The sequence below is a fragment of the Rattus norvegicus genome, chromosome 7 (genome assembly GCF_036323735.1).
Source record: "Rattus norvegicus strain BN/NHsdMcwi chromosome 7, GRCr8, whole genome shotgun sequence".
Classification (NCBI taxonomy): domain Eukaryota; kingdom Metazoa; phylum Chordata; class Mammalia; order Rodentia; family Muridae; genus Rattus; species Rattus norvegicus.
The window spans coordinates 44,698,363-44,713,966 of NC_086025.1; the positions used below are offsets into that span (position 1 = coordinate 44,698,363).

Sequence of the window (15,604 nt, forward strand, 5' to 3'; positions counted from 1 at the left end):
CAGAGTGCAGTGTCTCTGGGACGTCTGTGTTACTCAACACAAGGAGGGTTAGGGCATGGATCCCGGCTGGCAAACGCTTGGTTCCGTTTGACTTTTATATGTGAGCTAAAAGAGTGGCAGTGGAGTTACTGGGAACAGTAGACAAGTCGGTAAGTAACAGTAGGTAAGGGGTGAAGTGAAAGTACCCGTCTCAGAATGGTAGATGGAAGGCACAGTTTAGCAGAACCAGCGTGCTTTGCTCTGCCTTCCTTCCCACTGTGTTTCTTGGTGGTCGTTTTTTTCCCCCTGAGGTTACAGGAAAAACAGAGGCGGCACACGTTGTAAAATCTTCATGGAGTAGAGCTCCTGGGGCTTCCGGCTGTCTCTGGGGCTTTGCTATTTGGTCCAGTTAAGAGGTTTCATGTGTGTTGTTGTTGTCTTTTGCTACCAATCATTTAACCCTTCCATCTATTGAAGCAGCACCCCCCCCTCCCTTTCAAGGATGTCCACTCCTCTGCAAGAGACAGATTGCACCTTTCTTTCTTCTTTCTGTTTGGAAAATAAACTCAAACAAAAGAGCACTTGAAGATATTCCAGTCTGCTGGGGGCCAGTCTAGTTCAAGAAAACTGGCTATCCCTGGCTACGTTAGAGCTACACTTGGAAACAGTCTGGAACACCAAGGAGCAGAAAATAAATAAATTGGGCCAAATTAATTGGCTATCTTTTAGGGAGATGAACAAAGAACTCTTTTTTGGGGGAGAAATCGGAAAGATCTTCATATATTTAAAATTAAATTTCAGAGTAAGTAAATCCCACTCAGATCACCAACCGAAGAACAGTGTGGAAAAAGAAAAGGCCACTGAAAGGCGGGCGAGAAGAGACACTTTCTGGATATCCTCCCCCACCCCACCCCATGACAAGTAAAGAATATACACGAAATATTAAAGTGCCCAGTTTAATTGAGACTACGGCCCCAAAACTCATTTTCCTCCCTATAAATTAAGCTGAAAGAAGAGGCCTGAGTAAGTGGCCACATGTGGTATTTAAGTTTAAAAATGGCTATTCTTTAGTTTTGTACCCACACCCCTATGGTCTTTCCGGTTAAATCAGATTAATGCCGCCTTTGTACGTGTAGAAACGTATTAATATTTTAATATTACAATATCAGACTCTCACACATTTTATATACAATGCTTAATTCCACATTTAAAATATGTCCTTTAGGTTTACATAAAAACGAAAGTACTAAGACTATTTACAAAAGTACATTAAATACTCTTAGGATTAAACGTTCCCACTTTGATTTAGACAGGAATGAACTTCGTTTGCAACTGACAGGAAAGGGTCACGTGATCATAGCAAAAGTTAATATGTTATAAAAAACCAACCAAACTAAAAACAAAATTAGGGTTCTAGAGCTAAGCCACTAGCGGTTCAGATAAAATAATAGTTATAATAAAAGCCCCAAGCCGAAGGATTTTCACTTGAGGTGGGGAGAGGTTTCTTTTTTAACACTAAGTCTCTTGCCTTTCATAAATTCTGGGGTCTGTGAGCCCTAATCTAAATGATTAGGCGGAAAGGGGCTCTTCCTGCTGAGCGAAGAATGTTCCAAATGCTGACTGAGTTACTTCTCCACCACCTCCTCCACGCTGGGGAGTTTGCGTTCCTCTGAGGAAATACTGTCCACGATGGAAGAAAGGCGCTGAAGACTGCTGGAGGCTGAAGCATCGACGCTTGCTCCTCCTGAACACAGAAAACACACACAGATCGCGCATGTAGCATCCCGCAGTATGTCCCACAAAGGGCCACCGAGGCCACTCGGGAGGACTGCATCCCTGAGAGAAAACAAAACAAAACAAAAAACAAAACAAACAAACAAACAAACAAACAAAGAAAAACAAAAAAAAACGCCCGGCTTTGGCCCTGCATCTCTGAGCTCGCTTTGAGCTCTCAGTGCTGGGCTAGAGCACCCCTGTACTGTGCTGACCCTGGTTCTTCCAGTACAGCCCAGTGACCTTTCCTTTGTGTTACCTTCCTTAGCAGTTATCACCAGGCCCCTGGAATGATCCGAAACACTTGGCCACTGCGGGCTGCAGGTGCGCAGGAAATCCGCACCCTCAAGCTGAAAGGAAAACCAGAGCAACAGATTAGGAAAGAAACAAATACGGGGGGAGGGGGCAAAGGGTGGGAGGAGGTGGCTTGGGGGTGTCTCCCCTGCTTCCTTGGGCCAGACCGCATTTCCTGCTTAGGGCAGGGGCTCAGTCTTATAGGGTCACTGGGGGTTCATTTTAGAGGGCGAGGGCCGGGCAAGAAAGGGGGTAGGCACCAAGCAGGTGGAGGTTAAGGTCTCCGAAAGACATTTTAACGGGCCTTTTACATTTCCCTGCCTTGGTAGCATCTGGGCTTACAATTTCTTGCTTGGGTTTGTAGCTGTAAGGGTCCACCCCCAGCTCCTGCATTTTCTCTTGCTGATCCAGCCGGTGCAGCAGGTCCTGCAGACGCTCAATGTAGTTGATGGCACTTCTCAGAATCTCCACCTTGGGCAGCCTCTGGTTGGGATTGGCCACAGTTCTACGCTTCAATGCCTCAAAGGCTTCGTTGATTTTCTTAAGCCTCCTCCTTTCGCGCAGGGTAGCTGCTTTCCGACGATCTGTGGGGGCAGATTTTCTCTTGCAAGTCTTGCAAGCCCAGATCAGACACTGACCTGGGCAGTGGGGTGGCTGAAGGCCTGGGGGAGCCAGAACGTGTTCCTCTCCACTGCTGTCGCTCCCGGCTTCCTGGGGCATTTGGTCCTGGCAAGGGGATAGGGTACCATCACTCCCTGGGTACAAAGGAGAGCCCTCTGCCACTTCTAATGGCTGAAGAGTCACATTTTCTCCATCTAAGTAGAAGAAATAGGAGCCAGTTTCAAAAAGGTCCATCATCATGTTCTCCTCCTTGGCCTCTGACTGATCTGAACTGGGTGATGGACTCAAAAAACCCAGAGGAGCCACCCAGATGGCATTTAATTAGTGCGGTGACATAAGTCGACCCAGCTTTATATATAGTAGCTACTGAAACTCAATCCAACTTCTAGCTGTCATGGAGCATCAGTCTCCCAAAGTGATTACAGCTAGTGCTCCCCAGAACATCTAGTTTGAAAGAAATCGGAGAAATGTCACCTCTCAGAGTGAATATGACAGTCCCTAAGACAAACAGGTTAAAACAAAATAGACCCAGAGAGTCGCAGCCGGGAAAGCATTGTGCGTTTCCATTTTGATCACTTTAGACACTAACCTGCTAACCAGGCAACTTCAAAAACAACTGGGGATTAACACTGCCCTGCTCCTCCCCCCTCTCCAGAGTTCAACTGAATTCTAAGTATAGACTCATGATGAGAGAGTTCATAGGCAATAGCCATCGCTCCATAATAGCCTCATTAATATTTCCAATGTGGTTCGGCTCTTTGCTCTGTTCTGCCTGTCAAAAAAGATGCTATCCCTGTGATTAAAACCATTACCAGTCCTTCAAAGATTACATATGGCTTTCAGGCCTCAGCCTCAATAGATGCAGGTAAATAATCTCTTTCCTCTCTTTTACTACATCGGTAAGATGGGGTGGGAGTTGGGCAGTGGGTGAAGGGCGCTCAACATCCCATGCTACTGTAGGAAGTGACTCAGGGTTTCTTTCACTGTGACCTTCCCTTTGGCTACCTGTTATTTTAGAGAGTGCAATTAAAATATGGATTCTATTTCCTTTTCCAGTTAGAGCAGCAGCATCTACAGGTAGGACTGAGATACAAGAAAGAAAAGGAACAGGGAACAAGCCCCTAAAATAGTTACAGTTAAAAAACAAGACACACAACAGTCGCTTGACAGTGCAAATGTATCTTGGAGTAACAAGAGGTGCTGCACCGTTTTGCTATCTCCATTCTCACTATCCATTGACTCCACCAGAGGTGGTTGCTTGGGATTCAGATGAGGAAGAAGCCAAGGTTGGTGTGATGAAACAAATGTTCTTTATTGTACTGTGTCCATGGCCCAACACACACCCATGTCGCTCCTAACACAAAAATGAAGTATAGAGGGCTCCCAGATTTCAAAGAACTCTCTTTCAGTCCTAGATGGGTTGAGTTCTATTTCTGTGTTTATGGATAAGTACTATTTGGACTACTTCAAGATGATAGTGGTTGTTTTATCGAGTTTGGGTAAAGGTTCAATAAAATATTATCACGTATATGACTTATGTAGCATGTAGCTGTGAAGCGAACATTAATTATCGTGTGTAACATAAAACTGTGTTGGGACTAAGCTTTTCGAGGTGAATCAACTACAGCTGGTGTCCCCCCACACACACACCTCTCTGTTTCGCTAGTCTCTTCTTCCCTAAATCTTTGTTTCTCTTTCTTCGATTTTCAATCCTTTTCGAGAATTCTGGAGGGAGTACTTCCACTTCCAATAAATAGCTTTTGAGATAAAAGTCACACTTTATAGTCAGTGCCCGAAAAGGGTGGAAAGTATAAGAATTTATTCTACCTCAATCTCTGGTTGGGTTATGATCCCTATGGCTTCCTTTTTCAAAAACTAAACTAAATTAATAAAACAATGAAAGCCATGCAAAGATCACTTTCATATCATTTAGGAATTAGTTAAAAATTTAACCCAGGATGCTTTATTTAGTCCTTCTCCACCTCCATTGAGAGCTGAACTTTGAACGTTAACCTGGAGCAATTTTGGCTGGTTTTGTGTATTTGTTCTTGTGTAGCTGTGATTTCCTTAACAGGACGGAGAATCATCATTAAACTTTGGGGTGGTAGAAAGCTCTAGAAAGAGAAAGGAGAATGTAGTACTTATTGTGTTATTTCCTGCGGTTTCCACTAGCTGCCTGGAAGGCCTAAGACTGTAGACTGAATGCCACTGCATCTCAGAGTCTAATCTAGCCTGGTCTACAGAGCATGTCTTGCTTCTAGCTACACATTATGCTATGTCATACAGAGAAGACAGACAGTTTGAAAGGTCAACTTTTGAAGAGGGGAATCATAGGGCACTGTTACTCAAATAATTAAAATAGTGTCCTGCACCATCTTCTCATAATTCTGATAATTTTATCTCTTCTTATGGAATTTAAATCCATAATTAATTACTTTGACAAAGGGACAAGAAGTCCTGGTGTGCGACTGCATGTACAGGGGACTGTGAAAACAACAACGTATCAAACAGAAGGGTCTGGGGAGACAGCTCAGAGGGGAAACTGCCTGTTTTGCAGAATAAAGACTTGAGTTCAGATTATGTAAAATACTGAGCAGCGTGGGAGAAGGTGGAGACATGAGGCTCCTTGGGATTGGTGATCCACCAGTGGAAGCAGAAAAGAGCTTAGTGGTCTCTAGAATTAGAGAGTGAGACTTTGTCTCACAAAACAAACTACAGAGGGGAATGAAGAAATAAAATACACGAAGTTGACTTTAGCCTACATTTACATGCATGCAAATAGACACAGTAGTAGTAGTAGTAGTAGGAGGAGGAGGAGGAGGAGGGGGAGGAGGAGGAGGAAGAGGAGGAGCAGCAGCAGCAGCAGCAACAGCAGGAAGAGGAGGAGGAAGGAGAGGAGGAGGAGGAGGAAGTTTTCAACAAGAAGAAATCTTGAATGTTTAAGAGGATAGGTTAAACTTTATTTGACTGTTATATAATGTATTTATACCAAAACATATCACATCATATGTATTCAAAATAAAGATGGAGCATGGTACATACATAAGGTACTTTTATTACTGAAATTAGTAGAGTAACAAGACCAAAAAATCACTAGTAAAGAATTTCAAATCTTGGTCTGCAGAAGGCCTCACTAAGGTAAAAGCATATCTAGAATCTGCTAACTCTAACAAGTGTCAACTGGATGTTACACATCACAGATCTGCTAAAGAGTATGTAAGTGCTCACTTTACTCTATGTATCTTACAGTCAGTATAGAAACATAGGGAAAAAAGATTCTAAATTATAACTAAAAGAGTTTCAGGAAGCTGGTGAATAGCTGCAAAGGGTAGCTTTTCTTCTCGTCAAGTTAAGCCTTTTCCTATTGAATTATTCTCTACTAAATTGTAAAGCTGTCTTCCCACCATCTGGCAGAACTTCTGTAGTACAATAAAATAATATCAGTGTTCTCCTCAACATAAGCAGATTTCTACTTTTACTTCCTACTTTATTCACTAATTTCCTTTGTTCATTGTTTTAGAAGTTGTAGACTGGAAAAGGGGACATAAGAATAAGAAAGTTCTAGCATGAGTAATAACTCTCCTTTCAGATTAGCTTAGCAGGAAAATATGTACTAATTCCAAACAATTAGGTAGTGTTTGGAACTCATATTGTTTACAAAATGTGAGAGGCTTGTAATTGTGATTATATTATTTCTCCATAGAAAACGAGTGAGATACAGATGTTAGCAACCAGTTAGGTGGGTTGGTGCAAATTCAAAGTGTCCCATTTTAAATAGCTAAAGTATGTCTTTTAAGACATTGGAGCCCATAAATAGTAATAAGAATTATATTGTTATTAGCCACCACCTCAAAAAACCCTGAGTTCATTCATCATAAAATTTTACACTAGGTAAACAGTAGAACATCTATCAATAGTTTATTCTGTCATTTGAAATTCATAATTATTTTCAAATGCATTTCTTTTGGTCATTGTCCCTCAAAAGCTTGAATGTGTCCAATTCTTGTCTAAGAAAAGAAGAAGGAGGGCTGGAGAGATGGCTCAGTGGTTAAGAGCACTGACTTCTCTTCCAGAGGTCCTGAGTTCAAATCCCAGCAACCACCTGGTGGCTCACAACCATCTGTAATGGGGTCCGATGCCCTCTTCTGGTGTGTCTGAAGACAGCTACAGTGTACTTATATGTAATAAATAAATCTTTAAAAAAAGAATTTTATTGAAAAAGAGAAGGAAGAAAATGTCTATGGATAATGTGGTAAGTGGCAGATTTTAACTATGTGCTTTTAAGAAGGTTGAGTATTGTGGGAGGAAAGAGAATCATTGGAGCAAGAGTTCTTAGGACTTCCAAGCCTTCATTTTTGCTGTTGTTTGACTGTTTTTTTTCTTCACGAGACTTAGTGATATCTTATAAGTTTACTGTTAGCATTTGACATTAAATAATATCGCACACATGCTGTGTGCATATTCTACAGTGTTTACTCAGGAACTATCAAGACTAGTCCCGATTGATTCACGAGGCTTTAATTGAACTAAATACATTCATCATCCCAAATAGATTTGTAAAATCTTGCACAGAACATGCTTTAGATAAATTTGGAGGTCTTTTTTAAAGATATCAAAGTGAAAGTATTATACGTAGTAAATTTCAGTTTACTGGGGACAGTGACAGTGGCTAAAACACACAGAAGCGAATAGCTAAGAACTTTGAAGGAGAATACCATCCCTTCAGGGTATGCAACAGTAAAGACTCTCAGAGCAGGAAATATGAGGAGGAATGATTTAGGGACAGAGGTTTTAAGATGTTAGGTTGATATTTCTGAGAAGAGAAGTTGAGGATTTTGGAAAACTGTTCTGGCACGGCAGTGAGTGTAGGAAGAAGTTCAAAGAAGCGGTTGCCACAGAGAACAGATGAAGAGTCAGTTAAAGAAGTTTCCGTGGGCTACCACTTGGGGTTGGGGCTACATTATTATGTAACTGGATTCAGAGAAATTACTAGCTGAGAAGATAGACCTCAGGGCTAACGATGGAACAAAATGAAAGGAAACTTGAGTAGAATGGAGCAGAAAAATGGACAGAACGTTAAGACTAATCTGGAGAAACATGGATGATTGGCCCTGGGGAAGAAAGGGAAAGCAGCAGGTCTGTGAGTAAAAGGCAATACTCAGAATCAGCCTTGCCTCAAACTTGCGGACACTGAGAAATATGAACCCTGAGCACCCGGAGCTTACTTAAGCTGCCAGCAATGTGTGCTCAGAGATTCCCAAACACGATGGTTAAAAATAGCGTTGCACTTACACACTGAGAGAACATTTGAGTCACTTCTGGGGACATGGGGGGAAGGGCTTCAACCAAGCAGAGGAAAGGAAAGATATGAAAATCCACAGCTCTACCCTTCCAAAGTTATGCAAAGAAATGGGGTAGGACCTAGATAGGGGACACTGTAGTCATGAAGCCCAGAGGAAGGGGCCCCTGGAAGCTACTCTCTAGGTCTTTCATAGAACACGTCACTCCTTGCTCTCATCACCCTTTAGGGACACAGGCTCCTACCAGTCAGTGTTCCATTTATGCACCAACCCTTATGCTGCCTGTCTCTTCTTTGGAGGCATGGTTTTCAGGAAGATAATAGCGACTTATCCCTGAGAACAACGTATTCTCACGGATCTGTATTTCTAAATTTAAGATTAAAAATCTGTGAACCATCAGTGTTTTTCCAGACTATTTCTTTTGGGTGAGTTACAGATCAACATAGATTTGCTTAGCTCTGAGTAGGTGCTTAGGATTCGTGCCTGAAACTTCCATAACTGGGGCTGTCTTGAAGCCATCAGAAGAAACTTCTATGTCCAGAAAAACACTGCAGATGTGTCCACGTGTTTGTTCATTTAGGAGAATAATGTGCAATGTGCACGATACACAAAGAAAGCTTTTCCTTTAAGAATTACTGTAAATTGCAAATGTGAAGTTTGGTATTAAAGGGGAAGTTTTAGGGCCTTCATTTGACCTTGAATAAGCAAAACACTTTCTCTAAGTTTCAATTAGCTAGATCTTAAAACGATAGCATCATGTCATAAGATTGTTTCAAAGATTAAAAGAATTTCATCGAAGCCGTTCTACAATGTCAAACACATAGCTCATCATAATTAATGGTGCATTATGCAGTCTCCAATTAGAAAGGACAAAATAGATCTATCATCCAAATAAATTCTATGAACAGAATTTTGTTTACTACTGTGTGCGAAATTTTATGCTACATAATTTTTATTTAACTATGTTGCCTTCTTGAAGTAGTACATGAATATGTTGGCATGTTGCTGCTCACGGTTAAAATGTGTCAGATGTGTAGAGTTTCTAGGTTGCTTACATCTTCTAAATGCATGAATTATGATGTTTACAATATCTAGGTTATAGAGATGCCTGGAGTTACTGTCTTGCTAAGATAAGCAGATGTCTCTGGTATAGAATGGTTATCCAAGTATTTTGTTACTGCCCCCCAACTGGCCCCTTATGACATATTGCCCAATTTGCTTGGTGCTTGAATGCTGGGGTCAGAGCCAACTGTGACAAATAGTCACCACTGTACAAACACACTATTCCATAAAGCTTCTTACCAGTGTGGGAAATAGTCGCTTAATCATTTATTCAGATTTACATCTCCCATTGCTTTGAGAAAGCAAGATATTTTCGATATTTAGTTTGTAGGTACGTGATTTAAAAAATACTAAAGCTTATAAAAAGTTTGACTGCATGCAATCCGGAAATTTGTGTAGACATCAAATGGACAGCACATCACACTCATCACAAAGTGACAAGATCCTCTCTGATTTCACGACTAGTGCTAGATATTTAGGTGTGAGAGAAGTTTTGCTCTGTAAACTCACAATGTAAGAATAATATTTTGTTACATTGCCGACACACTCCCATTGATGTTTTTATTTTCTGTAATTAAGTATAAGCTATCTCGGGACTTAAAAAAAAAACTTAGATAATCGTGCAAGGTTTGAGAGTTGCTGCTTTTAAAGAGAGTGGAACGAAAACCAATAATATGTGTACGTACTTATACCTTGTAAAGCATCTATAATTTAACTCTGAATTAATAAGAGTCATAGAACTTGTATTGAAATGTTTTCAACAGTGCTTTCCAAGTACAACATTTATTTCATCCTTTCTAGGTTTTTGTAGAAAACAATGTTTTGAAACAGTGAAGATAGAGGGAAATGTGATGTCAGGGGACAGTGTAATTCAAGTCCTTGGTCACAGGGCATATGTCTATGCTCTCTTCCCCATCACTCCAGCCTACTTCCAGAAATCACAGGGTCAGGGCTGTGGATGAGTAGCGGGTCCTAGTAGATAGGAAGTGTATGGATCCAGAACTAAGGATACTCTGAACATCTGACCAAAAGCTACAGACCACCTAGAGGAACATCTTTCTCAATTGAGTAGAGCATGCTTTCAGGATATCATGATCTTTTTCAATTATCGAGATGTCAACATTCAAATGTGGTCAATGGCTATAAAGAAAAGTAGAACATAGAGGACATAAGTACACGCAATATCGTGGTATCTAGAGATTCTGCTCCTCGCAGTCTGCACGATTCTACAAGAAGGTTTTCTAGGATCTTTCCAAGGAGCAAGTTTAACTTTTAAAAGATACCTATAACTTTGATAACCTCAAAGAACGTTAACTGCGGTCCAATCACATGCACATATTTGGTTTATGAACATGATTCCACTGCGTTAAACACAGCACATCATCATGTGAGTCACTCATAAGAACCTTACCGTCAACTTCCTTTCATATAGCACCTTCCACTTTGTACATTATCTTTCAAAGATGATATGGAATGTATTTCAAAATTTCAGCTAGCCTTAGTCACTCTTTAATCAGGTCTAATAATCAAGAAGAGTACTTGGATTACTATTTTTGTAGTAGTTGACGAGAATGAAGAGAATTAATTCCACACATCAATCTTTTAAAAGGCTAAAACATAAAACACATTAGTCCTATTTCTAAGTCACTTAGAAACAGTCCAGTTTAGGTCTTTCCATTTTCACACAAGGTAGGTACATTGACTTAAAGCTATGTAGTCTGAGGGCAGACAACAACAACAACAATTATAACAACAACAACCAATGTATTGCTGTGTTCATAACACACTCCTTTTTTTCTATGGAAATCACCATAGATTAAGAGGAACAGAATTTCTAGATATGATGGATATTCAATAAAGTCATACAATCAGGGTTTCTCTCAGTGTGATTACTGCAACTCTTCTCACTTTCAACTCGTCTTGGAACTGACCCCCACTTATCAAAACTTTCCTACCAATGGGACTACTCGTTTCTCTCAGCTGTTTTGATCCGGTTCTTTGTCAAAGATTCTTGTGCCTTCATGGGGCTATGTGCAGCAACATGTCTTTAGAGTCATTAGCAAAATTACCTCCAGCTCCACCCCACACTCTACAAATGGGAAAGTTGGGTTGACCTCTTAATAGGTGAGCAGAGCTAACTCAGTCCTCTGCATGAGAAGTCATTGCTTACGAGAACAGTAGATCCGTGCAAGAGCTTCATTTCTTCATTTTCCTGCAGCCATCTGCATGGCTGAGTCACCAAGAGATCTCTGATTACAGTTGGTTCCCAGAATTGATTTTTTTCCCCTTTGAAAGCAAAAGTCTGTGCAAGTGAGATCTTTTCACAGTGATGACTGGGAGCCCAAACAGATCCCAGGCAGGAAGCTAATAATCTTATTCCTTGTGGAAGATGGTCACTGTCACTAGGTGTTACTTGAAATCAGAAAGTCCTCTCCTTGTTAAGGATAGTCGGTATTTAATAAGGGCTGCAGTTGCATCCAGTATTTGGAAATGAAACAAAGTTGCACCATCAAGTAGCTGGCCTTTCCCATGACACAAGCGCTTGTCTCCTCAGTTTTTGTTTTCAGTTACTGAGACTCATTACTTCACAAAGAAGGAATGCAAGAATAAAGGGTTGCTGTGCACTTTATCAATTTGTCCTGCTATTCCTGGAAAAGTTCACGTCTGAGCGTTGCCAAAAAGCAGCAATCATTTTATGGTTGGTGTGCTAAGAAGTGATTGCAATTGTGATGTATGGCTGCTTTGACATTCTTTTACCGTTTGGTTCAGATCAATTCATGTAGCTTAGTTGTTCAGAATATCAGCTACTGTAGAATAGCACCAAGAAAATATTGCGCCTTAAAAAAAGGAGCACCATTCTCTCCAGATATTAATGTTTAGTCTTACACATATGATTTTAAAATAGCTAGGCGTCTCACATTTCCAACCTGTATTTTTCCCTCTTTGAGGATTTGGCATTTTTAATATTTTTCAAAAACGTTAATAACAGAGTTTTTTCTTGTGTCTGGTCTACATCACTTCACCAAATGTTTTTTTTTCATTTTCGTTTTTGTTTTGTTTTGTTTTCTGACTAAAGAAAATCCTAGGTATTTTTCCAATGGAATAAATATCTTTTGAAGATTAAAGTCATGATTGGAATCATCATGAGGGTTTCTGATAATCCTGTTAGGCTATTTTTGGCAGAGTGTATTACCTAAAGTGTTTTATAGTTTATAAATACATTTTCATAATAAGAACCTTAACTTGAGGAAAAAGTGAAGTGTGCTTGTAGAAGATTTTATAGGATTAGCATGAAATTTTGTGATGAAGCACAGATTTAAATCTAGCTTCAGGGGGCTGGGGATTTAGCTCAGTGGTAGAGCGCTTACCTAGGAAGCGCAAGGCCCTGGGTTCGGTCCCCAGCTCCGGAAAAAAAAGAACCAAAAAAAAAAATCTAACTTCAGAAGTGAGTAGCAGGACAGCACTGGGACTCAGGAGTTTTGTATGATCTATTAGAGTAAAAACAATAATACAGACAGAAATAAAGAAAGTGCAGGGGAAAGGAAAGGCTAGAAGGGGAAAAGTGGAGCTGTGAAGTCATTTTGAGTCCAAATTGGCAACTAGGCTGCTACTAAGATCGACCCTTTCAAAAATTGAAGGACTTAAAAAATCAAACATAATTCACAATTGTCTTGATCATTCAATATATCTGCTTTAACAGAAAACTGCTTTAGGGTAAAGTGTCTATCTATCTATCTATCTATCTATCTATCTATCTATCTATCTATCTATCTATCTATGTGTCATCTACCTATCTATCATTGACTTCAATCAATGAACCTACCTGTTCATCTATCTGTCTGTCTATCTATCTATCTATCTATCTATCTATCTATCTATCTATCTATCTATCTATCTATCATCTCCCTATCATTGATCTATGGTGATGAGGATTGAATCTAACACCTCTAATATTGAGCCAAATTGCTAGTAGGAAAGTTCTTTAAGAGGGCTTGGTCCTTGAACCAAATATGAAGAAAAAGTGAATCATAGAAAGCTGGAGCATAATTGTTTGTTTCCACATAAGGAAATGTGGAGTGTGGATTATCACAGCTTACCCAGCTGTCTTAAATGTCTTCTCATCAGGTTCATACCAGTAGCAGATTCTGGATCTATGGTTATTCATATTTTGCCACTCACCCATCACCACCCAATGCTTATTTGTTCACACTAGCTATATAAGATGCAGACAATCATTCATTCAGATGAAAAGACTATCCCATTTAAAATTTACACGGCTCAATCTTTGCAAGGAAATGGATGAGACTATTTTTCAAAATTTTATTTTCTCTGAGAAGAAGTATCAATATCACCTGTTAAGTATTTATTTTTATTTTGTAGTTGTCTCACTTGTGTTGGCAGTTTGCCTTCCAAATTCATATCTAAATCAGTGAAACACTTAATATTTATTTACTGTCTTTGAAAAAATTTACAGTTTCTATTTCAATAGAAGTTCTTGCAGCTTTTACGAAACCTTTGGGAATTACCTATTGAAAATATATTTTATAATAAGACTTCTCTTTTGTTGCTAAAAACAGAGCTTTTGATAGAAGTATGGCTATTAAGGCTCAATCACAGAATACCAATTAGAGGCCACACAGCGTGTTTACCAACTGCTTGTTCTAAAAGCACAGTGGGGTTCCTTCCTTCCTTCCTTCCTTCCTTCCTTCCTTCCTTCCTTCCTTCCTTCCTTCCCTCCCTCCCTCCCTCCTTCCTTCCTTCCTTCCTTTCTCTTTCTCTCTCTCCTTTTCCTGCTCTTCCTCTTTCTGTTCACTACTTCTTTTGTTGTTGTTTTGCTTGTTTGTTTGTATGGTTGGGTTTTTGTTGGTGTTTATTTGTTTTTGTTTTCTGAGATAGGGTTTCTGTGCCTGGAATTCACACTGTAAACCAGGCTGCCTCCAATCTCACAGAGATCCACCTACCTATGCCTCCCAAGTGCTCCGCCATCTATCTAGTGGTGGGTTCTTATCCTTAGTCAGTCATCCAACTCCTGAGTTTTTGTCATCACTAATGTTCCTCCAATGATACATGTATCAATGTATCATTGTTTTGCCTGTCTAGTCGGAACCCAGGATGTGATGTTACCTTACCCACTCTCCACAACACTCTTGAAAGCCGACTCTTACCAACTTCTCACCTTCTGGGACCTTTTGGCTCCTGAGGAAGAACAACTCCCTGTGGGAAACCTTCATCCTTACCTCTTAGTGGGCTTCAATATTTGTACTCACAATGTCTTGGATTTATAGCCAGAAAATATTTTAATAGACCTTAAGACAACTCAAAACTATTTTAATGGACATATTCGCCCTATGAAATAATAAGAGAAAAATTGTGTTCCCCAATACTATTATATAACTGTAAAACAGGTTTCAGTGAACTAAAAAAGTATTTTAAAATTTCCCCTGATCTGCAATTTTCTTCAGAAATTATAGATGAGTTTAACCCCTTGTGTTTTATATTTTGGCTACTGTCAGTGAATTAACTTGTCTCTTTTTGATAGATGGCCATTTATGGCTGGAATATATTTATTTTTCAGCCTGAATTATTTATACAGTTTTACAGTTTATTTATTTTATCTTCTAGGATGTAATATTTTCATAGTAACTACTGGCAACTTTGCCTCCTGTCATTTCTGTTTATTATCGTATTGATTAGGTTAGCCATAAACCTAGATCTCTTGAGTACTTTAAAATCTCTCCAGTATACTTTAATATCTAAGTTTATTTATACATTCATTCTCTCACACTAATTTGATGCTCAGTCACTGTGAAGGCTATGTGTATATATCTATGTGCAAATGTATGAGGATGCAGAAGTCGAGCAGATGTTGAACTCTGCCAGGCTTCTTCGGTGTATACTGAGAAAAGAGCTACCCCCAAATCTAGCTGGTGGGCAGAGTCCTACTCCCTGCTGACCCACTTCTGTGCCCCCGGCTTTACTTGGATCAGCATAGTGCCAATTCTCCAACTCTTTTTAGCCTTGCTTCACCTGTCTGTTATGATACACTACCTCTTACCAAGCGCCTCTCAAGTGACCCGCTACCCTGGTTTGCCACCTGTTGCTCATTACTGTAATCTCTGGACCTGGTGTCAGCCTCTACGCATGTGCACACTGGCAACTCATTCCGGGCCTGCCTTTCTATCTCCAGCACCTGTCTAACACACAGGGCTATCTTGTTTGGGGATAACTTGATACTGTCTCATCCTGGTTTTGAGTCATTAGTTTTGACAAGACCATTTGAAAAGGAGATGCTAAATCCCCATTTATTTCTGCCTCTTTAAGATGTAAAGATAGTGTGATAAAGAGAAAAAATTGCCTTTGGGCCACAGAGAGTATACTTATACACATATACATCATGTACATCATATACCTTATCATATACATCATATATACCATATACAGTTACAGATACATACTGTCAAGCTGTTAATGAAATTTGTTTATGTACGAGTATTAAGAACACTTAAGACTTTAGCTGTTGTGGCTGTAGAGACAGCTAAGCAGTTAACAAGCACTGGGTGCTGTTACTAAGGGCC

The 15,604-nt window shown here is 39.9% G+C and overlaps 1 protein-coding gene and 1 long non-coding RNA gene across 6 annotated transcripts in view; one reads left to right on the forward strand and one right to left on the reverse strand.

The window, feature by feature from the left end:
* Nucleotides 1-1,106: 1,106 nt before the first annotated feature.
* Myf6 (myogenic factor 6) lies at nt 1,107-2,951 on the reverse strand. Its single transcript, NM_013172.2, is given in 3 exon segments — nt 1,107-1,723; nt 2,012-2,102; nt 2,389-2,951. Coding segments are annotated over 3 exon segments (729 nt in total). The 5' UTR covers nt 2,908-2,951; the 3' UTR covers nt 1,107-1,604.
* A 401-nt stretch (nt 2,952-3,352) lies between these two features.
* LOC120093580 (uncharacterized) overlaps nt 3,353-15,604 on the forward strand; it is a 201,325-nt gene continuing 189,073 nt past the window's right edge. For 2 of the 5 annotated variants that reach the window (XR_005486915.2, XR_005486918.2), the window contains exon 1: nt 3,361-3,532. This is a non-coding gene — a long non-coding RNA (uncharacterized LOC120093580). Of the gene's footprint in view, nt 3,533-15,604 lie in introns of all 5 variants that reach the window. The other 3 variants (XR_010053291.1, XR_005486919.2, XR_005486917.2) reach the window with 3 other exon arrangements.